The sequence below is a fragment of the Molossus molossus genome, unplaced genomic scaffold, assembly GCF_014108415.1.
Source record: "Molossus molossus isolate mMolMol1 unplaced genomic scaffold, mMolMol1.p scaffold_m16_p_21, whole genome shotgun sequence".
Taxonomy (NCBI): domain Eukaryota; kingdom Metazoa; phylum Chordata; class Mammalia; order Chiroptera; family Molossidae; genus Molossus; species Molossus molossus.
Genome location: NW_023425357.1, coordinates 24,835,535 through 24,860,115, shown reverse-complemented (window position 1 = coordinate 24,860,115; position 24,581 = coordinate 24,835,535). Strand labels below are relative to the sequence as shown.

At 38.7% G+C, this 24,581-nt stretch overlaps 2 protein-coding genes across 5 annotated transcripts in view; one reads left to right on the top strand and one right to left on the bottom strand.

Annotated features, from left to right (window-relative positions):
* Positions 1 to 21,142, bottom strand: CMC2 (C-X9-C motif containing 2). Of its 3 annotated transcripts, XM_036275250.1 has the most exons (5): positions 20,994 to 21,142; positions 19,133 to 19,182; positions 13,220 to 13,335; positions 4,640 to 4,711; positions 1 to 371 (listed from the first exon to the last, which is right to left on the bottom strand). In XM_036275250.1, exons 3-5 carry the CDS (start codon positions 13,298 to 13,300, stop codon positions 285 to 287), a joined length of 240 nt encoding a protein of 79 aa, XP_036131143.1. In that variant the 5' UTR covers positions 13,301 to 13,335; positions 19,133 to 19,182; positions 20,994 to 21,142; the 3' UTR covers positions 1 to 284. The 3 variants fall into 3 exon arrangements, with proteins under 3 accessions (XP_036131143.1, XP_036131142.1, XP_036131141.1); XM_036275249.1 differs by lacking the exon at positions 19,133 to 19,182; XM_036275248.1 differs by lacking the exons at positions 19,133 to 19,182; positions 20,994 to 21,142 and adding an exon at positions 13,429 to 13,574.
* Positions 21,143 to 21,443: 301 nt separating this feature from the next.
* The window catches only part of CENPN (centromere protein N), a 28,683-nt gene continuing 25,545 nt past the window's right edge, over positions 21,444 to 24,581 (top strand). For both annotated transcript variants that reach the window (XR_004961133.1, XM_036275046.1), the window contains exon 1: positions 21,444 to 21,515. The gene's annotated coding sequence lies outside the window, so the exon portion shown is untranslated. The remainder of the gene's footprint in view (positions 21,516 to 24,581) is intronic.

Here is a 24,581-nt window from a genome sequence, read left to right as displayed (position 1 = left end):
AATTATTTTATTGAGGGAGACAGGTTACTCAAACGTTAACCGGTTGTAGGCAAAGGAAAGAAACATATTAAAAGTCAGGTGCGTTGGTAAAGGAATCAGAGTCCTAAAGGTTCTGCCTAACAAATATTCTGAATCCAGGGTTTCCGTATTTCTCTGTGGCTCGATTTCTCACGGGTCACTGGCTATTCAAAAGTTCTGGAGACCAAAGGAGACAGGATTCTTTCAGTTATCAAACAAGAGTCTTGAGGTCTTCTCTCAGCCAAGGCATCCAGTGAAAATACAATTTATGATTCAGATTCCGCTGGAGGAGTATGAAGTCTCTTTCGCATCGCATTGCCGTGCTCCCTGCTCTTGGTCCTCTTTTCCATGTACTGGAAAATAAAAGGAAGGGGAAGAAAAGAGCAGATTACATCACCTTTTATATCAATTAAGTTAAATATTTTTAAATATCTGAAAAATAAAAATAATATTATTTTGCTGACAAATCTCTTGTCTTTTATTTCCCCAAATCTGAAATTGGAAACAGTGACCTTAGAGCAGTGATTCTCAACCGCAGCCGTGACCCTTTAATACACTCCTCATGTTGTGGTGACCCCGACCATAAAATTATTTTCGTTGCTAATTCAAAACTGTAAATTTGCTACTGTTATGAATCGCCATCGGTAATGTGTGTTTTCCAATGGTCTTAGGCGACCCCTGTGAAAGGGTCATCCGACCCCCAAAGGGGTTGCGACCCACAGGTTGAGAACAGCTGCCTTAGAGGTTATCTAGTACAATTTCATTCAATGTAGTACAGTTTCTACATCCTAACAGATACTCAAGTCTTTACTGAATTAATTTCCTCCCAAAATATAAATTCAGTAAATATTTAAGATGAATGAATTTTGTTCTTATTCTCCAGGAGCTCACAATCTATCCAATTATCCATCTTCCAGTTATAAGGAGCTCACTATCTATTTAATTATTGTTCCTGTAACTCTTCCAAAGTTTTTATGTTGAACCAGTACGTGTTTCCCAGTAAATTCTCCTACTACCCTCTATTTTTTTTCTTGCCTGTTATAGTCTTTCAAATATCTAATTATAGATAATCCACTCACAATCTCTTTTTCAGGCTGAATGTCACTGATTTGTACAACTGTTCACAGAACATTATTTCTGCCTTGTAATATCTATACAGCACCTTTTATAAAGTACTTTAATATCAATACTCTTTATAAAAAAATATCACAACCAGAATCAAATATAGTGCTCCACAAGTAGTCTGATAGATGTGGACTATAATGGGCCTCCTAGTTCTTACGACCTGAACACATTACATTTCTATAAATACTATCAAAAGAGAAGCTGGCTCTTAGCAACCATGGGTTCATATAGAAACTTACAGTCAGCTGAACTTTCCATGGTTTTTTTCATCATAAATAGTTACTGCCTCAGATTCTCCCCAAATCCCATGTTTATGTAATCAGTTAGCTCTAAATGCAGTTTTCATCTTAGAGATTTTTCAACCTAGTATTCTGATGTGGTTAGTAGGTTATAAATAACAGGAAATACAGAACCTGGCACTTAGAAAAATCACAAAGCAGAGAAATTTGAATATAAGTGTTCTTATATGTACATATTTATAGGCTTAGAATATATATGCCAATAGAAACATATTTTAAAGGTGAATGAAGAGTACCTAAGTGGCGGGAGGGGATTAAAAATAAATCCAAGTTGAAAAAACTAAGTATATGTGACCAGTTGGACATCAAAATATTTTAGGAGACAAAGATAAAGAAAGAAGCCACAGAAAAAAAAAGATTAGTGATAGAGAGCTAACTAAGGACTTGACTGGATCACCTCTCTCAACTCCTGAGACAACGGTGTGGAGATTCCTGATGTTGAGTTATTTCACCTCTGGTCCAGTAACCTCAAATATAAGGAGTTGGGCTAGATAACCTTTTAAAAGGTTCTAAGTCTACCTGGCCGGTGTGGCTCAGTGGTTGAACATCAATTCATGCACCAAGAGATTGCCAGTTCAATTCTTGGTCAGGACACATGCCCAGGTTGTGGGCCTGATCCCCAGTGGGGGGCAGGCTGGAGGTGGCCAATCGACGTTCTCTCTCATTGATGTTTCTCTCTCTCTCTCCCTCTCCCTTCCTCTCTCTAAAAATCAATAAAGAAAAATAATTAAAATAAATAAATAGGTAAATACATAAAATAAAAGGTTCTAAGTCTAAAGTTTTAATTGAAGGGTTCTAACTTTTCCCTTAACAATCTTAAGAGGAAAATTAATGTAGGACAGATAAAAGAAATGGTTTTGGTTAAAGGGACCTGGTGTTTCATCTATAATTTGAGGTGGCCCTTCGATGAGGAAGAGGGAAAAATATTTGAAAAACCATTCTATTTCATTGCTTTAAAAAATTTAGGGGAGCCCTGGCCGGTTTGGCTCAGTGGTTAGAGTGTCGGCCTGTGGTCCAGAGAGACCCGGGTTCCTTTCCCGCTAAGGGCGCGTATCTCAGTTGCAGTCACTCGATGTGTACCTTTCACATCGATGTTTTTCTCTCTCTGTCTCCCTCCTACTCTATCTGAAGTAGAGTAGAGAAAAAAAGAAAAAATGTCCTCGGGTGAGGATAAAAAAAAAAAAATTTTAGGGGAGAAAAGCCACTACTACAAAACATGGGTAGATAAATACCTGCTCTGAGAAAAATATTTCATATCTATCTTTAATCACATGTTGCCTCTAGCAATTAGGCTGGGAGGAGGGTCTTACAAGTAAGTCTTCTAAAGATAATACTTTGTAGAAGGCAGATAAAATAAGTCACAGAGCAAATTATTAAAATATGTTAATATTATCTCCAAAATGAGTCAAAATGGCCATTGAATAAAAAAAAGAAAAAAAGGATGAATATAGTGTTATTCACAAAACTCCACTGAACAACACAGACAGAATGGAAGGTCAATTAACCAAAATTCAAACAAAACACAAGTAAAATGGACAAAAGAGGATGCTACAAAAGTAATATTAGTGATTATTTCAATAAATGAACAAAAGCAACACACACCAGCAAAGAGAGTCTCGATAGAACTGGCCAGACTCTTTTTCTAGTTAAAAGCTTCAAGGAATGAAATACTCAAATGACACAGTAAGGAAATGGTAGGAAGAGACCACTAGAAGCAATAAATGGTAAACTAGAAAGCATTAAAAGCAGAGAGGAAATAAATGAGCACAGGTTCAGAGGATTGAAGGATGAAAAGAACAAAAAAATGTCTATAAATCAGGTAATAAAGCAACATAAAAACCACACAGAGGACTTAGAAAATAAATCAAGGAGACAATCTGAAATTATATGAAAACAAACTTAGACTATAAGAGTATCTACAACATTCTACCAAATAGTCACTAACAGCTCAGGACTACCTTAGAAAAAAATTACATATGATCTAATTACCAAACCAATGGCAAAATCATTAAACTGTAAGAAGAAAAAAATCTAAACTTAGGGGAAAAGCTACGCTACACAACTGAAAGCATGTGACAAACAAACGGCTATACCAAATAAAATAGTGTGAGCTTTATTCTTCCATAATCTTATTAAAAAAGGAACATAGCCCTAAGTTTAGTTTCCATCTAAAGGAGCCTTTGCATATAAGGAAAAAGTCTTTTCAAAAATCAGTTTAAAATATTTATACATGTACATATTTGTTCACACAAAGAAAACTACCTAACAACAAAAAGCCCTGGATGGTGGTTAGAGCATCAGCCCACACAGGGAAGGGTCATGGGTTTGATTCCCAGTAAAGGATACAGGTTCAAGCCCTAGCCCTGTTGGGGTGCGTGGGGGAGGCAACCAATCAATGTGTCTCTCTCACATCGATGTTTCACTTTCTCTCAACTGAAGATACTTTTTTCATTGATTTTTAGAGAGACAATGAATTAGGTATTTTGGCTATCTGCACTAGTCCAAGTCTTAGCCTAAAATTGGGTTCAGGAAATGAATCTTTCCAAATAAGTCAAACTAGATCCCTATGGCTTATACATACCCTAACTATAAATAAATTTGAAATTTTAAAGCTGTAAAGAGTCTAAGTCCAGCCTCACCATGATATAGAAGGAAATGAAGTGTTACCTGCTGTAGCTAATAGCTGATTGACATGTCTTTTTTGCTGAAAAAAGATTCAATTTCTTAAACTTTTTTAATTGAACAAAAACAATTATAGATCAAATTCCTATGAAGAGAATCCTCTTTTCCCATTGTATCTTTTTTTTTTTTAGATTTTATTTTATTTTTCAATTATAGTTTACATTCAATATTACTTTGTATTAGTTTCAGGTATACAGCATAGTGGTTAGATAATCATGTACTGTATAAAGTCAATTTCCCAAACTTTAGAATTCATCCAGAGGAATTACAGTGATTATAAAGAGGAAGTTGTCTTCATTTATACGCTTGCTAAACAACAGTGATAATCTAAAATTGTCCCCAGAAGAGGCTTTCATTTCTCCCCCAGGTTTTAGGGTGGGGGTACATACATATAAAGTCAATTTTTCTCTCTTATACTAAAATTGGGGGGGGAGGGGATGTAATGATATATAATATTGTATTTAAAAAGTTCTGTTCGATTGTTAACCATTTCCATCCTTTAACACTTTTCTTACCTCATTCTTCAAGCATTTTCTCATCTCCCGATCAAGATCATTGCAATGACCAAAAAATTTCAGAATGCTGTGCTAAAAGGAAGAAAAGAGATATAATATTTCATCCCATAATATGCTAAGGTCTCTGGCACATAGAACTTAAATACTTATTCTTATAGCATGGGTTAAATATGTCACCTTGTTAATAAGCAAATAGTTAAATCAAAAGTATAAAACATACAAATAAACAGGCTTATCCTGGCCTTCCTAAAAAAGAAGAATAAATAAATGCTCTATAGGTAGAAATTTTTGTAAAAAGACTTTTCCTTGATAAATGGGAAGCCTATTTAACTTCCAAAACCTCACAGTGACAGAGTGTAAACAATTTTATTTCCTAATACCTCTTTCTTTAAGGACATGTTAAAATCACAGCGTAATCCATTCTGCATTACAGGGAGTAATGTCAAAGAGCCATGTGGCCATATTAACACAAGGAACTCCCTTCACTAGCAAACATTGTCCCACAGAAGAGCTACTAAATAAACGCTTGGAACCAAAGCCATTTTCTCATTTGCCTCCATTCAAAACGTTATTAAAATAAATCAGAAACACATAACACTGTTATAAGATGGCCTATATGGGCCACATAAATAAGCTACTAATTCACAATATAAGGAAATCTATATCTGAAATTCAGTCTGCTTTGTTTGAAAAGCAAAAATAAAAGTCTCCTAGTGGTTTCAAGTCCTATCACTATTATCATGGCAAAAAGTATGCTCCAAAGCGGAGTAAGATGAAGACTGAAGTCAAGAACCTGAATTTATTAAGGCCATATCGAGTATGTTTCATGTCACATTTTTTAAGGGTGGATTGGAGAACATGGTGAGCTCCCATAATGATGCCATAAATGCTGAACTTGTAGTTGTAATAATAAGCACATCTTTTTCTGTCTAATTAAGGCTTTCATGGAAACCAGGCAACACATAATTAGTAAGCTATATACATGCCATTTCTTTTTCCCTGATTCACTACCATTTAAAAGAACTTCTGGTCCACATTGGAAAATGGTCAGAGATTTTCTGGCAAGCATTTAAGATAGACTAAGAGCTCCTACTGGTTACCTAATGACCTCTTCAGAATGAGTATTTCCTGTGCATTTTTTCCTAAACTACTTCCTTAAAAACAAATAAGCAGGGACAAATGCAGTTTCACACACCTTCTGGTCAGGTAGAAATAACAAAAAGCATTAGACTTTTAGAATGTAAGAAAATATTTCATAGTTTAACTTACATTTATTCCTATCATCCCATATTAAAAATCCAAGAAAAAAACTAATTTATATTTTTGCTTTTACCTCAACATTAAGCCCAAATTAAGAACTATACTCTTGTGACATGTGAAAACCCAAAATGCCCAGTGGAATTGGTAAAAGACATACCCATGTACTGCAATTCTCTTGTGTATACCATAGCATAAGCTGCTAGTGTCTGATGTCTATTTCTAGAGAACCAAAGTAGATAAGCAATTGATTGACTACGTGCATCAATCAATCAATAGCTGGAAGACAATGTCCCAGGCACTAGGAAGACACAGCAATGAGCAAGGTGGACCTAGGCCCTGCTCTCATAGCACATAATCAAAGGGAGGAGACAAATAATTAAGTGATTGCTATAGAGCAATGGTTCACAAAGTGTAGTCCAGGGACATCCAGGAGTTCCCAAGACCGCTCCATGAGATGTATAAGGTAAAATCTATTTTCCTGCCCTGGCTGGTTTGGCTCAGCGGTTAGAGCATCGGCCTGAGGACCAGAGAGACCCGGGTTCGGTTCCCACTGAGGGCACTTGCCTCGGTTGCAGTTTGCCCCCGGCCCCAGTTGGGGCTGTGTGAGTGGCAGCCAGTTGATGTGTCTCTCTCACACCAATGTTTCTCTCTCTCTCTCTGCCCCCCCCCCTTCCTCTCTCCCTCCCTCCCTCTCTCCCTCTGCTCTAACTGAAGATAAATGCAAAAATGTCCTTGGGTGAGGATAAAAACAAAAAAAACTATTTTCCTAATAATTAAAGATCTTATTTGTTTTGTTCACTTTCATTCTCTAACAAGGGTACAGTGGAATTTTCTAGAGGCTACATGAAGTATAACATCACAGATTGAATGTAGAGGCAACTATGAGAATCCAGCTGTATTCCATAAGTCAGACTTTAAAGAGAATTATAAAAATGCAAAAGCAATGTCACTTTTTTTGTTTGTTTTGGAAACTAAGAGTTTTTTTATGAAAAATAAAATAACTATGTTAACATATGAGTTTATCATTTTTAAATAAATTACTTTTTAATTTCTAAATTCATTAAATATTTATAGATATAGTCCACATAAACTAAGTTCTTTGTGGTCCTCAATAATTCTTAAGAGTGTAAACGAGTTCTGAGATCAAAAAGTATGAGAACAACTGCCATAAAGCAGGAAATGTATTATGTATGGTGTTACTGGAGTACAGAGTGACTATCCCAAGAGAATCTAGGCCAGAAAAGAAGAAAAGGAAGATAAACTTACAAATTAAGCTAAATGAAACCTACAAGATGATAAATGGTCTAACAAATGTGAAGTGAAGATAGTAAGAAAGGCTGTAAGTTAAGCAAAGGAAAAAGCAAGTATAAAGGCTTAGGAGAGAGAAAGACGCTCCAGGATAACTGCAGAAAAAAGCACATAGGAATGAGGGGGAGAACAGAGGTATTAGACAGCGATGAAGCCCAACAGATAAGTAGGGGCCAGTTTCATGCAAGTCTTTACAACACAAAGTAAGAAATGAAGATTTTATTCTATAAACAAAGAGAGCCATTGAAGTGAAACAATGATTAAACTTATATTTGAGAGATTACTCTAGATGCAGTATAGAAAGTGATTTAAGACAGAGAAGAGTACAAAATAGTCAGAGTACTAATTGGCACCAGTAAGGTAACTTTGGAATTAACAGGTGTTAAGGACACACATAAATATATATCAGTGGAACAGATCAGAGAGCCCAGAAATAGACCCACTCACATATGGTCAATTGATTTTTGACAAACGTACCAAGGTTATTTAGTGGGGAAAGAATAGTCTCTTCAGTAAATGATGTTGGAATAACTGGTATCAATAGGGAAAGAAAGAAACCTTGACTCGTACCTCACACCATACACAAAAATTAAAACTTGAAATGAACTGCAGACCTAAATGTAAAAGCTAAAACTATAAAACTTCCAGAAGAAAAAATTGAAAATATTTGTGACCAGGAAATACATAAGATTCTTAGAATATAAAACACACACACACACAAAACTGGTAAATTAGGCTTCATCAAATTTACAAATTGCTCTTCAAAACATATCCTTAAGAAAATGAAAAACAACCAGTTACCTCGAGAAATAAGAAAAATTCCTAGTAGACTATCTAATCCTACAACTTAAAGAATTAGAAAGAAAACAAAAAGAAAAACCCAAAGTAGAAGGAAAGAAATAATAAAGATCAGAGAGGAAATAAATGACACAGAGACTAAAAATAAAAAATACAAAAGATCAATAAAACTAAGAGCTGGTTCTTTGAAAAGATTAACAAGATTGATCAACCTGTAGCCAGACTCACCAAGAAAACAAAGAGGACCCAAAAAACAAAATCAGAAATAAAAGAGGTGAATTAACTGACACCACAGAAATACAAAGGATTGTAAGAAAAGAACAAGTATATGTCAACAAATTGGACAACGTAAGCAAAATGGACAAATTTCTAGAATCATACAATCTTCCAAAACTCAACTAGGAAAAGTCAGAAAACCTGAACAGATCAATAACAACTACAGATATTGAAGCAATAACCAATAAACTCCCAGCAAACAAAAGCCCTAGAACGAACAGCTTCACAGGAGAGTTTTACCAAACATTCAAAGAAGAACTAATACCTATTCCCCTCAAACTATTCCAAAAAATTCAAGAGGAAGAAAGACTCCCAAGCTCTTTTTGTAAGGCCAACATAATCCTAATTCCAAAACCAGATAAAGACCCTACAAAAAAAGAAAACTACAGGCCAATATCCCTGATAAACATAGATGCCAAAATCCTTAACAAAATAATAGCAAAGCAGATCCAGCAATATATTATAACAAAAATTATTCACCACTACCACGTGGGATTTATCCTAGATATGCAAGGCTGGTACAATATTTGCAAATCAATAAATGTGATATGCCATATAAACAAAATGAAAGATAAAAATCATATGATCCTATCAATAGATGCTGAAAAAGCACTTGACAAAATCCAGCACCTATTTTTGATAAAAACTCTCAACAAAGTGGGAATAAAAGGATCATACCTCAACACAATAAAGGCCATATATGACAAATCTGTCAACATCATACTCAATGGGCAAAAACTAAAAGCATTTCCCTTAGTACAGGGACAAGACAGAGATGTCTACTTTCACAATTCTTATTCAACATAGTAGTGGGAGTCTTAGCCACAGCGATCAGACAAGAAGAAAATATAAAAGGCATCCGAACTGGAAAGGAGAAAGAAAAACTGTCATTATTCGCACATGACATGATATTGTACATAGAAAACCCTAAAGACTCCACCAAACAACTACTAAATTTAATAAAGGAATTCAGCAAAATAGAAGGATACTAAATTAACATCCAGAAGTCGATGGCATTTTTATACACCAATAATGAACACTCAGAAAGGGAAACTAAAAAAAAAAAGAAAAAATCCTATTTACCATTGCAACAAAAAAATTAAGATACCTAGGAATAAACTTAACCAAGGAGGTAAAAGACCTGTTCTCTGAAAACTACAGGACATTGAAAAAATAAAAAGTAAAGGAAGATATAAACAAATGGAAGCATATACTATGTTTACGGATTAAAAGAATCAACATCATTAAAATGTTCACACTACCCAAAGCAATCTATAGATGCAATGCAATCCCTATTAAAATACCAATGACGCCCTGGCCAGTTTGGCTCAGCAGTTAGAGCATCGGCCTGCGGTCCGGAGAGACCCGGGTTCGGTTCCCGTTAAGGGTACGTACTTTGGTTGCAGTTTGTCCCCGGCCCTGGTTGGTCGTGCGGGTGGCAGCCACTCGATGTGTCCCTTCATGTCGATGTTTCTCTCTCTCTCTCCCTTCCTCTCTCTCCCTCCCACTCTATCTGTACAAAAAATGGAAAAATATCCTCGGGTGAGGATAAAAAAAAAAAAAAAAATACCAATGGCATATTTCACAGATCTAGAATACTCCAAAATTTTATATGAAACCAACAAAGACCCCAAATAGCCACAGCAATCTTGAAAAAGAACAAAGTTGGTGGGATCACATTAATGGATATTAGGTTATATCACAAAGCCATTGTAATCAAAACAGCCTGATACTGGCACAAGAATAGGCATATAGATCAAACGAACAGAACAGAGAACCCACAAATTGACCCAAGACATTATGCTCAATTAATATTTGACAAAGGAGGTAAGAGCATACAATGGAGTCAAGACAGTCTCTTCAATAAATGATGCTGAGAAAATTGGACAGGAACATGCAAAAAAAAATATAGACCATCAACTTACACCATACACAAGAATAAACTCAAAATGGATAAAAGTCTTAAATATAACTCATGAAACCATAAAAATCCTAGAAGAAAATGTAGGCAGCAAAATCTCAGACATCACACATAGCAGAATTTTCACTGATACATCACCTAGAGCAAGAGAACCAAAGGAAAAAAATTAATAAATTGGACTATAGTAAACTAAAAAGCTTCTGCATAGCAACAGAAACCAGGAACAAAATGAAAAGGGAGCCCTGGCCGGTTTGGCTCAGCGGTTAGAGCGCCGGCCTGTGGTCCAGAGAGACCCGGATTCGGTTCCCGCAAAGGGCACATATCTCAGTTGCAGTTTGTCCCCGGCCCTGGTTGGGTCGTGTGGGTGGCAGCCACTCGATGTGTACCTTTCACGTCGATGTTTCTCTCTCTCTCTCTTCCTCTCTCTCCCTTCCATTCTATGTGAACGAAAAATGAAAAAATGTCCTCGGGTGAGGATAAAAAAAAAAATGAAAAGGGAGCCCACTACATGGAAGAACATATTTGCCAATGATACATCGGATAAGGGGTTAATATCACTATATAAAGTACTCATACAACTCAACAAGAGAAAGACAAACAATCCAATTAAAAACTGGGCAGAGGACCTGAATGGACACTTCTCCAAACAGGATATACAAATAACCAAGAGACATATGAAAAAATGTTCAATGTCACTAATCATCAGAGAGATGCAAATTAAAACAACTATAAGGTATCATCTCACACCTGCCAGAATGGCTACCATCAACAAATCATCAAAAGTGCTGGCAAAAATGTGGAGAAAAGGGTAATCTAGTATACACTGGTGCAGTCATCATGGAAAACAATAATGGTATTTCCTGAAAAAATTAAAAATGGAACTGCCATTTGACCCAGTGATCCCACTACTAGGAATATATCCTAAGAAGCCTGAAACACCAACCAGAAAGAATTTATGCACCCCTATGTTCATAGCAGCACTATTTACAATTGCTAAGATCTGCAAACAACCCAAGTTGAGTGGATGAGTGGATAAAAAAGCTGTGGTACATATACACAATGGAATACTATACAGCTGTAAGAAAGAAAGATCTCTTACCCTTTGAGATGACATGGAGGGACCTGGACAGTATTATGCTAAGCGAAATAAGCCAGTCAGAGAAAAACAAGTATCACATGATCTCACTTATATGTGGAATCTAATAAACAAAATAAACTGACAAACAACATAGATCCAGAGTCATAGACGTAGGGAACAGACTGACAAACCTCAGAGGGAAGTGGGGTGGGAAAAGATAAACCAAAGAACTTATATGCATGTAGGCATAACCAATGGACATAGACAACAATGCCGTGAAGTGGGTGGGGAATGAGGAGGGGGATGTCAATGGGGGAAAAAAAGAAGGGACGTCTGTAATACTTTCAGCAATAAAGATATATATTAAAAAAAAGAAAAGACAATGAAAAAGGATGCCACAGCCCTAGCCGGTTTGGCTCAGCGGTTGGAGCGTCAGCCTGAGGTCCAGAGAGACCGGGTTCAGTTGCCGCTAAGGGCACGTACTTCAGTTGCAGTTTGTCCCCGGCCCTGGTTGGGCTTGTGCGGAAGGCAGCCACTCGATGTGTCCCTTTCACATCGATGTTTCTCGCTCTCTCTTCCTCCCTCTCTATCTGAACAAAAAAAGAAAAAAAAGAAAAAGGATGCCACAGACTGGGAGAAAATATTCACAATACACATATCAGATAAAGGACTTGTATGTCCAATGATAAAAATAATTCTGACAACTCAATAAGATAAACAACTCAATTTTTAAATACTGGCAAAAGACTTTATATGAATGGCCAACAAGCACATGAAAAGATACCAAAAATCATCGGCCATCAGGGAAATAAAATTTAAAACCAAATGAGATATAGAATGGCTATAGTTAAGAAGGGTTACAATATCAATTCTTTAATTAAATGGATGGTGAAAATAGCTTGCCTCAAGTATATTATCAGCAATAACATTCTTTGAACCAGTAAAAATATCTGACTTCACAGGTCATGGATTTTACTTACTACCTTACTTTGATTTTTAAAATGTTGCTCATTTAAATCATACTTACTACTACTATAATTTGGTATATTTACAATTTATGAATATCATGAGGAAAATAATGCATCATGTAAAGTTAAAGAATAACACAAATGCTCCTTATAACTGTCTCATGTATCAGATAGATGAAAAAAAGCTAAATATCTGACATCTGTAAAAATATCAGCTCAATTTAATGCATTCCAAAAATGGTTTTCTTCCTATTTTGGTTTTAACCATGGAATTTTACTTCCATTCCACTAACAAGTAAACCTGTCCAATTGGCCAATTATAATTTAAATTTATTAATATCTAATTATAAAAATGTTTCAATTTCCTTTAAACATAGAATGTTAGACATCAAGGAACAGAAAATCTTAGACTAATTCTATTATAATCACAAGAGTCAGAGTTGAACATAATTGTTCTCGTGCCTTGTAATTAGGAAAAGTATTTTATTGTAAGAATATGGATTCTGCCCTGGCTGGTTTGGCTCAGCAGTTAGAGCATAAGCCCTCAGACTAATGAGTCACAGGTTTGATTCCGGTCAAGGGCACATACCTCGGTTGCAATTCGTCCCTGGCCCTGGTTGGCGTCGTGCAGGAGGCAGCCACTCGATGTGTCCCTTTCACATCGATGTTTCTCTCCCTCCCACTCTATCTGAATAAAAAATAAAAAAATGTCCTCGGGTGAGGATAAAATATATATATATATGGATTCTAACTAATACATATTATTTTAAAAGTTCCCTAATAAACTTTCATCCTTGATTTTTACTCATAAAAGGAAATGATTTCTGAAAAATCACAAGAATCAATTGCTAATCTTTACTAAGCTAAGACATTATCATTCCCTTTCATCAGTGGAAATAACATTTAAATTACATCAGTGTGTTGTACCTAAGTTTCATTTTCACTTTATGGTCAATTTTCTGAACTCTTACATTTTTGTGACACTCCTTAAGTAAGTTAATCAAGGCGTTGCATTCTTCAGTGTGCAAGTGTGCAGATAAGTCAGGATGCATCTTTAGGAGAAGGTGATGGAGCACAGCAGGGCAACCTGTGGATACAAGAGTATCTTGAATGTGTGTGACTGTATTTGTTAATGAGATCTAAAACTATTTTTATATTTTCAGTAAAAACCCCCAGTTACCTTCATCAGAAAAGAACATTGACCGTAGGCAAATTATTAAACTTGAGCCTCAGGTTCCTTATCCAGTGATTTAACAGATCCAGTAATTTATCAGGAGTGTTTAGAGAACATGCAGATTCAGAAAAAATCAGGACTTCTCAACAGACCCAATACTAAAAATAAGATATTAAGCAGAATCAGCTTGCCTATATTAATAAGCCCCATACTCCTGAAACGGATTACAATTCATTTTGTTCAGATAAAATTCTACCAATTAAGAGAACTGGCTTATTAATCCTTTAAAAATATGTATTCCTCTGAGAGGGTTAAAGGGAAAATTAGTCATCTCACATTAGTGTGAATTAATATAGACTGCTTTCTTCCTAACATCTGGCTAGGAAAATCTAACTAAACAATAAAAAGAAACAAAAAGCAGATGGAAAATAAATTTTTCAAATTTAGCAGATATACCTATAAAATGTGATTATTAAAATGAAAACAAGGAGCCCTGGCCGGTTTGGCTCAGCGGTTAGAGTGTCCGCCTGCGGTCCAGAGAGGCCCGGGTTCGGTTCCCGCTAAGGGCATGTACCTCGGTTGCAGTTTGTCCCCGGCCCTGGTTGGTTGTGCGGGTGGCAGCCACTCGATGTGTCCCTTTCACATCGATGTTTCCCTCTCTCTCTCTTCCTCTTTCTCCCTCCCACTCTGTCTGTACAAAAAATGGAAAAATGTCCTCGGATGAGGATTTAAAAAAAAAAAAAAAAATAAATAAATAAATAAAATGAAAACAAGGAGCTGAAATTGGTTTAATTGGTTCATTCACATAGAAAATTAGTAGCCAAAATCAAAAGAAAAGCATTATTTTGAGAGATGTGCTATAGTTATGTAGCACTACATACCTATTGTCTTTTTAAACCTACTCTTTTGAATTCAGAAAATATTACAAAAAGAAAGGATGAATTAATTGCTTTAATCTTTTAAAAGTTCTAAGTAAAAAAAATAGGAGAAAATTATGACCTTAGATTAGATGAATAAAAAAAGCACAATCTATAAAAGAAAAAAACTGGTAAAAACTCATCAAAATTAAAAACTTTCCCAATTAAAAAAAACACCATTAAGAAAATGAAAAGACAGGCCACAATTTGGTGACATGTAAATGTAGGTTCATCAATTGTAATAAACATACCTCTGGTGGGGGATGTTGATAATGAGGGAAGTTGTGAGTGTGTAGGGGCAGAGGGTTTATGCTCAATTTGGATGCAAACCTAAAACTACTCTAAAAAAAAATCTACTACAAACCACAGAGTAGGAGAAAAGATTTGCAAATCATATATGATAAAGGACTTGTATCTAGAATAATATAAAGAATGCTTACAAACAATCCAATGTTTAAAATGGACCCCAAAAAATGGACAAAAGATTTGAATAGATATTTCACTGATGATGATACAGGACTGAGTGATTAAGCACATGAAAAATGCTGAACACCATTAGTCATAAGGGAAATGCAAACTAAAACCACCATGATGCCACTACACCAGATACACCAGAAATATGTACAATCAGAAAGTCAGACAATATCAAGTATTGGTTAGAATGTGGAGAACATGGACCTCATACATCGCTATGGGGAATGTCAAGCAGTAGACAATTTGGAAGACAACTGGCAGTTTCTCAAGAAGTTAAATGCAAACTTACCATATGACCTGGAAACTGCACTCCTAAGAATCTACTCAAGACAAATGAAAACATACAGGGTGAGGCAAAAGTAGATTTAAAGTTGTGAGTACATGATACAGTTTATTCTTGCATTATTTATTAATTATTGTATTATTTTACATACGAACAACTGTAAACCTTCTTTTGCCCCACCCTGTATATCCACACAAAGATATATATGTGGATGCTCATGGCAGTTTTCATAATAGCCAAGACTGGAAACAATCCAAATGTCCAATAACCAAGTAACTGGATAAACAAATGTATATTTACACAATGGAATACTATTTCTCAATTAAATTAATCGCTACATGTGCCAACATGGATGAACCTCAAAAGCACTGAGCTAAATGAAAGAAGCCAGATTCAAAACACTACACTGTATGATTCCATTTATATGCAATGTCTAGAAAAGGCGAATTTGTAGACAAAAGCTGATCACTGGTTGCCTAGGCCTGAAGGTGAGTGTAGGGACTTAATTTGCAAATGGACATCAAGGAATCTTTTTCGGTGATGAAAATGTTCTAAAACAGGATTGGAATAATGGCTGCACAATTGTATAATTTTACTAAAATCACTGAATTCACTTTTTTTTTTTAATCCTCACCCGAGGACATTTTTCCATTTTTTACTCCGATAGAGCGGGAAGGAGAGAGAGAAAGAGAGAGAAACATCGATGTGAAAGGGACACATCGAGTGGCCGCCACCCGCACGACCCAACCAGGGCCGGGGACAAACTGCAGCCAAGGTACATGCTCTTAGCGGGAACCAAACCCGGGTCTCTGTGGACCGCAGGCTGACGCTCTAACCGCTGAGCCAAACCGGCCAGGGCTGAATTCACTTTTAATGGGTGAACTTATAATATGTACATTATACTTTAAAGCTGTTAAAAAGAAGTTCCAAGAAAATCAAACTGCCTATCTACCTTCTACTCCCAACAAATAAAATCCTTAAAAATATCTAAACAAATAATTCCAAAGAATTATAATATACCTACTATTTATGATTTCAACTTACAAAAATACCAGATCATTATTTCATTGAATAACTCACACACACACACACACACACAGAATATATCACAGCCTAAGACTGAAAATCGGGCTGTTTCACCCAGCTTTGTATTTAAATGGAAACTGGAAATGCAGCCCAGTTCAAGTTTTTGGGTTGTTTTTTTTTGCCTGTCACTAACTACAGTCTTTTTAATTATATAAATGTTTTGCCTCAGAAAAAAGAGGTCTCATATAGTACAGCAATTTAAGTCATCTGCTACTGTACCAATACTATGCACCTACATTTATGTATAGTATCAGTTATCTGGATTCTGCCTCACTTATTTTTTCTGAAGGAAGATGTATACTGGTTTAGTCACCTAGCAAATGTCTTTAATGTTTTATTTTGTAAATAAATGTGACAAAATATTTTTGCATATTTATATCAACCAGCCCTCAAATTTGTGCTTTTATAGTTCAGAAACAAGCTTTTGATTTACTGAAATGACTTCTTTCAAATAGGTTTTTATTGATTCTTTAGAGAGAGTGAAAGATAGAAACATCGATGTGAGAGAGGTACATCAATCAGCTGCCCTTGCACACCCACCACTGGGGATCGAACCCAGAACCGCAACGAGGGCATGTGCCCTAACTGGGAATCAAACCCGGACCTCTCAGTCCGTGGGACAACGTTCAATCTACTGAGCCACACTGGCCAGGCTGAAATGAATTCTTTAATTGACAAAGAAAACACCTGAGAAGATACTTGGCTACAGAGATAAAAACATGCATACATGTTGTATATAAGCATATATGCATATCATATATATGTATCATATATATATACACATACACATACATATATATATGATATACATATATAACTATAAACAATGGCATTGTTCTTAGAACACACTTAAATGAGTGCTGATACCTTCCACTAGTCATCTTTAAAAGCCTATTCTAGCCCTGGATGGTGTGGCTCAGTTGGCTGGAGCATCATTCTGTACACCTAAAAGTCAAGGGTTCGATTCCTAGTCAAGGCTCATACCTGGATTTTGGGTTCCATCTCCCATGGGGCACATGTGGGAAGCAGCCGATCAATGTTTCTCTCTCTCCCTCTCTATTCCTCTCTCTCTCTAAAATCAGTAATAAAAAAAAAAAAAAAAAAGTTTAAGCCTATTCTAATAACACTATTACAACTCAAAGTAATTTTTATAAACTAAAGAAAACCTAAATATATATCCCAATTGTTATTTTTTAATTTTCTTCAAAGCCATAAAAACATATCTACATTTTAGTATGCAAAATAATTTGTTAAACACTTACTATGTCTAATAATCCTTCCAATAACTATAGGAAGTAAGTACCTTTTAAAATTCAGTTGAATCACAAGAAATTGCCTTATGTAAGTCAAAATATACACTACCCACATTTTCATGGCAAAACTAAGCCCCAGTCACACAGTAAGTGGCAGTCACTACCCAAGGTAATCTCCCACCAAGACAGTTGTTTTTCCCACATTCCCAATAGTTTGCGAATGAAATAAATTCAGATAGAAAAAAGCTACTATTTCCCAAAGAGCCTCTGACTTGGTTACAAGTTTAACAGATACTAATTCAAGGCCTAGTTTCCAAAGAAGTCAATGTAATACTATCCTGTATCATAGAAATGGAGGGTCTGTCTACATCAAGAAAAAAAGTAGTCCCGGCCATGTCCAGAATATTTACAATCTGAATGTTCCTGGGGAGAGTGCTCAGAATGGTGATGGCTCTGACACTAGATTTAAATAGGAAATCATTAATGAAATTGGTAATATTTATCAACTTAGGGGAGCCCCCAACAGAGGAGACAGATAAAAGTTGTTCAACTTGGTTAAGCAGGACAAACAATGGATTTGAAGGGAGAAGATGGTTTGAAGGCAAATATTGTGGACTCAGAGATTCACAAGTTATATCACTTCATTTACTTGATCTGAGACCTAAGTCTCTTCTTTTTTAAAATGGAATTAACTCTTAACCTATAGCTCTGTGTTGTAATGAGGTTTAAAATAGCATATGCAAGAGTCTCTGAAACACGCCCAGCTGGTATGGCTCAGAGGATTGAGCGTTGTCCCATGGACTTGAGAGGTCCTGGTTTGATTCACATCAGGGCACATGCTAGGGTTGCGGGCTCCATCCCTGGTAAGGGGCATGCAGGAGGCAGCTGGTCTATGTCTCTCACACTGATGTTTCTATCTCTCTCTCTCTTCCTCTCTCTCTAAAAAGAAGTAATAAAAACTTTTTTTTAAAAAAAAAAAAGAGTCTCTGAAACAGTGTGACGTATATAAAGTATTGTTTGTATATCTGAAATGCTCGGTCACATAATAGAAAGGGTTAAAAATGTACTCTGAAGTGTTTCTGAGAACAGGATTGGAAACCAAAGGGTGGTAGTTACAGAGGCAGATGTCATCTTCATGGAGCTGTCCAACAATGAAACAGGCCGCTATGTGAAGCTCTTGGTTATCTGTCCAAATGTGCCCAAAAGAAACTGGCTACAATCAATTAAGGATGTCACAGGGTATATTCTAGCATTGCATTCCCAAGCTTCTTCTCAAATTTAAATTCACAATTAAATGACTTTAAGCCATTTCCAAAAACAAAATTCACACTCAAATGAATTTCAAAAGGGTAGCGCCAAGGTATTTATGAACATCAGCTGCACCACTAAAACAAAGGGGAAGGGAATATTCATTCATGATAAGCCTTCATGCATGGTTGCTTGCAGTGAGAAAGAGAGGGATAAAGTTTATTACTAGTCAGTTAAAAAACAAAACTTCGGTCCCACTGGCATTTAGAAAAACATCAGAAAGGTTAACATCATAACTACAACACTTCCCTCCCCATGCCAACTCCACCCACTTTCTCAAGTATGCACACACTGCCACCAAAACAGTTAACTGAAACTCTTAAAAATGTTCAGCTGTGACAATCTGATGTTTTGATAACTGGTTAGTAGGCCCATAAAAAGAAAATTAACTTTTCCTTGGGGGTAGGCTGGAAGGGTAGAAGCAGTAGGGTACTTCTCACTGACAATATAAAAATTAGTCATATTAAATTCACTCCTTTACCTACCAAGACTTCGAGGTAAAATACTCCTAATGAGTATTCTACCATAGACAGCCGACTTCAACCACCAGGTGGCACAATTTCAGAAAATAAATAAACCAAGAGTAAGCAATACATTAACTCTAGTAAAGAAAAGGGAGTAAGCCTTCCAATAACACATTTCAGCAAATCTGTAATTAAAAGGGGGAAAACCCATATTTTAATGCCACTTTTATTTTCTCTGGAAAGATTTTGCTATTGTGTGGCTGCACCAGAAATTTACACTACAGTTGCAATTTCTAATGTCATTTTAAAACAAGCAGAAAACAAGGCCAGGGAAGTCTCTGACAAATCTGTTCTCCAGAAAAACCTGTACATTAATATTTAAAGCTTTCTGAAACACATTTTGTAAAGCCTACATCTCATAAAGTACTGGAATTAGTTAAATTAGTACTTCTCCAACTATTTTAAACTGTGCACCATATTCAGCAGAGGTAGCAGACATAGTGGATAAGGGGACTATCTACCCTACCCACTTCTACTTAATCACAGCTGCAAAGTGACCAGATCTGAACACATGCTATTAAGTGACTGGTGTACCCAAAGTACAGACCATGCTCCACTGCTAATGACAGCGACCCCTGGGCTGCAGAGGGAGAAGGACTGTATATGTGTAGGACTCTAACTTCCATCACATAGTTTCTTAAGGAATGGGCCAAGTTGTAGCTTTCCCTCAACACATCAGCACTGACTAGGTGCTTAGCACTCTGACAAATCACATGAATTTCCGAGGTTGGGGGGCGGGGGGATTAGTCCATACACCTCAAAGAGCGCACAGGCTAATGAGGGAATAGTCTTATTCCCAATAAATGTTTGCTGAATGTTGTTGACTTTAGGATTATCAAAGATTCGAAAAGTGGTTCAGACCTCAACATAGTCCGTTTGTTTTTTAAGAAGGACAGACATGAGGCTCATTTTAAATCAACTAAACAAGTACAGAAGCCTGTATGTATAGGAAAGGAGATTCAAAGGGGGTCACAACAAAATTCCTTGGCCAGCGCAAACTTCTTTTATGCATTTAAATTCGAATTCCAGAACTCGAATTTACTGCAGCACCACCTACTGTGAAATCACAGGCACGGTCATCTTGAAACCGAATAAAAGGGGTACATTCCTTAAAAAGTCTACGGATGGGGATCTTACGGGATCTTGCGACGGACTGATGGCAACTTCCACTGCGGCTGAGATGCGCTCTAACAGGCTCCTCTCTCCTCCGTGCAAACTCTAAACTACATGATAACAATAAGCAGACAGTGTATTGAGCTCCCGCCGTGTCAAACACTACGCTAAGGGTTTCTCCCTTCTCAGTCGATGCGATGGGTTTACACCCATTTTACAGGTGAGACAGCAGGGGCGTAGGGAGCGGAGAAGCCAGCCCAAAGAAACACGGCTCGGGAGCGGCGAGCAGGCTGCAGAAGAGTGACAGGTCTAGGCCAGCGCCCGTCCTCGACTGCTGGCAGGTCATCGGCAAAGGCACGAGGGCGGGCAGCTCAGGAGGCACCTGGGGCCACCCTGACACGATCCCCGGCGCGGAGACAACGGCCGCCCCGAGGACCGGGCCTTCCAGGTCCCGGCCTCCAAGGACGACACAGAGTCCCGACAGAACGCGGCACAGAGGGGCGCACGAGAGCAGGAGACGCGAGAAGGGACAGGGGGGTGTCCCGAGGCCTCCCGGGACGCCGCAGTCAGGAAAAGCGCGCTCCTCTGAAGCCTCCGGACTCCCGAGACTCACCCAACTCGCGATCACTCCAGGGGAACTGAAGTGGAGTTCACCAGGGGAGGCTCCCCACCCCAAGGCCGCCTGGCCTGGGCGCCAGAGCCTGGGCAGCTCCTAGTAGAGTACGCTCCGACGCCCTCCACAGCTGACCCACTCGCCCGGCCCCCGCCGCCCGCGGCCTCTGAGGCGCATGCGCCATCCGGCCTGGACGAGCCCATTTCTCAGGAGCTAGAGGGGGAGCGAGTCCACGGAGGAACGGCAAAGCCTAGAGAGCAAGCTGAAGCAAGAAGTCAGATGTCGTGGCTGACATTAACTGTATTTAAACAATATTCGCTGCTGAACAGAGTGACGTGGAGGCTCGCCGAGTTTCACTTCTGCCGCTTCTCCCACGCGGCCCCTGCACTGGGGGGTACAGTCCAAAATTTGGGTCTCCCCGGTGGGCGGGGCTCAAGGGCAGCGGGAACGGCAATTGGCGGCTTTGAAGGAGCGGCGGGCGGGAACAGCTGCTGAGGAGTGAGGCCACTGGCGATGTGCACGGTAAGAGAGCCCCTAAAAGCGTGGAATCGGGCCTCGGAGGGTGGCGGGAGCCTTGGAGAGCCCACATCCCAAGCCTCGGGGGCGACTTTGTCGCGACGGCCGCGCGTTCCAAAGTGCGGGATTGGCGCTTGGTCTCGGCTGGATGCGGAGTGGCAAGGACTACGGTTGGGGCCTGGAGGGAGCAGTGATGCGTGGTGGTGACCTCACTTCCGCCCGAGTTGGGGCGGGGACCTAGGGAAGCTTGTGTCGGTGCTGAGCGGCCCGAATTGTCACGCGAGGGGCACTCCGCCATCCCAGCCCTGGCTCGCTGCTTTGCTCCTGGTTGCGTGTTTTGATTTAAACTGCGTTTCCGTCCTTTTTCGTCCATGCAGCCTCTCGCGTTACTTCTTATGCTCCTGCTGCAGCTCCTCAGCGGTGTAGTTCTATAGGAAAGTTACTTAAAAGGGCTATTTTTGTCATGTGTTCATTCAACAGATACATCGTGAGCACCTTCTGTAAACCAGGCGCTGAGCCTCTAAATGCTAGGAAATAAGAAATTAGATCAGCACAGGGAATCAGAGTTTACTCAAGGGTTTTCCAGCTTTGTCGGTGAGGCTGAGTGCGCTCTTTCTACCAGAATTCTTTAGAATGGCATTCTGCATCCTTGACCCAAAATTAGTACTTTCTGCCCTGACCATTTTGGCGCAGGGTTAGAGCGTCCGCCGGCGGACCAGAGTGGCGGGTTCGATTCAGGCTAAGGGCATGTACCTCGGTTGCGTTCTGAGACACTCTAAAATGCACAATCACAAGACCTCCTTGGTTGACCCTTCCGCACCCCCAGTTTAAATAAGACCCAGGAATCTGCATTTTAACAAGCCCACCCCCTCCTCTGTTTTTGATGTTTCACTGACTGCTGGACCCTCATTCTTCCCAGGTTGTTTCTCTCGTCAGGCACACTGCTTAGGGAAAGTAATACTTCATTCCACAAGTATATGTCATCTAGGGATATAGCCGTGAATAAAACAGACATATAGTTCCTACTCTAATGGAGCTCAATAAAAGATGGTTAAGCAATAAGCAAGATAATTTCAGATAGTTCTGTTAAGACAAGCAGTGGAAAGTGGGAAAATAACTTTAGGTGGGGTGGTCAGAATAAGTCTCCCTGAGAAACCATCCTGAGACCTGAATTGCAAGAGTTGCCTGTGTATGTGCAGGAAGAATCTTCTAGGCAGAGGTAATTGCAGATACAAGGGACCTTGCTGGAGGGGTTATTTTGTATTAATGGAACTAAAAGGCCAGTGTCACTGGAGCTCAGAAAGCAAAGAGATTGCAGTAGATGATGGGGACAAAGGCAAGATATCAGACAAGGCAGGGCCTTGTAGACCATGGCAAGGATTTTAGTCTTCATGTTAAGGCGGTTTGCTCCTGTATCTAGACAAGGAAACAAATTAGGCTGAATTTTCATAAGACTAACTCTTATTCTCATGTTCTTAACTCAGTTATTTTTCTCTTTCTAAACAACTCATAATAGTTCCTCTATGTCTTTGTTTTAACTGTTTTCAGTATCTCTTTGTTGTTGTTGTTAATCCTCACCCAAGAACATTTTTTTCCTGTTGCTTTTTAGAGACAGTGGAAGGGAGGGAAGTGGAGAGGGAAAGAGAAAGAAACATAGATATGAGACACATTGATTGGTTGCCTCCCACATGCACCCTGACCAGGACCAGGGATCGAATCTGCAACCTAGGTATGTGCCCTTGACTGGGAATTGAACCTGCCACCCTTTGGTGTGTGGGCCGACGCTTTAACTGCTGAGCCACACCAGCCAGGGCTTCAGTATCCTTAAAACACAGTCAACATCCATATCTTTCTGGAAGTGGTCAGTGGTAATACATTCTATGCAATGTTCAACAAACACTTAAATGGTAGAAATAAATTACAGGCAAGATTCTTGTAAGGGGATACTCTGTTTGTCTTTGGAAATCCTGTAGTTGTGGTGGCAGCAGATATGATTGACAGACTGACTTTGCTTCTTGTCTTAAACACCAAGGTCTGTATGCTGTTTCCTAAAAGATAAGCTGTTAAGGGAATTTAAAGTCTGAAGATATCCTGCATAATCTTTGTTTAGAAATTATGCTTGTTTGCCTCTTTATGTTCCGTATTTTGAGAGAGAGAGAGATGCCCATTAGTGTCCCCAAATGAGGTAACAGAGTTGAGATCAGCTGTCACCCTTGGCCTATAGCTTCTGCCCTGAAAAAAAGTAATAAAGAGTCCCTCCTTCCCTATGCCACAGCTTTGAGAGAGCCACTAAGCTATATCCCGGAAGATCATTACCCTATCTGTTGCTGAGAGAGCTACACCAGATTTGGGGCTCGAGACCTTTTGGACAGTTGAAGAATCTCACCTTCAGGCATGGGGCAGGAAAAGTGAGGGAATAGCTCTATGTTAATTGGCAATGCATTAAAGTAGAAAAAGGCTGCAATCCTCTCCATCTCCAGCTCTTACTGTGTCTTGTAAGCTCATAAATCCAGCTGTTTATTTAGTTTTTCCACTTAGAGTCTAACAGTTAATCTTAAAATTTGCATGTTCAAGACAGAATTCTTTAGCTTTCCTTTGCCCCCTCACTGCCCCCACTAGTCTTCCCCATCTCAGGTAATAGCTGTTCCATTCTTTCAGTTACCGTGGTATCATCTTTGATTCCTTTCTCTTCCACCCTGCATGTAATTCATCAGGAAATCATGTGGACTCTGTCTTAACAGTGTATCCAGAATCTGACCTCTTCCCACTTCCTCCACTTTGGTCCATAATCATCTCTAATCTACATTATTGAGGCAGCCTCCTAGCTGGCCACCTGCTTCTTCCCTTCCTCCTAGACTACATTCTCAGTACAGTTGCCTCTTCTCAAAACCTTCCAGTAGCCACTTTCTGTCAGAGTAAAGGCCATGATCCTTGCGGTGGCCTCCAGGGCCCTGCATGATCTCTGAACTCGCCTTCTCCTCTGTGCTCCTCTCTCTGGCCTCCCTGGAGACTTTCTTCTTCCTTGAAGGCCCCAGTGCTGTTTTGCACTTGCTGTTCCCTCTGCCTGGAAAG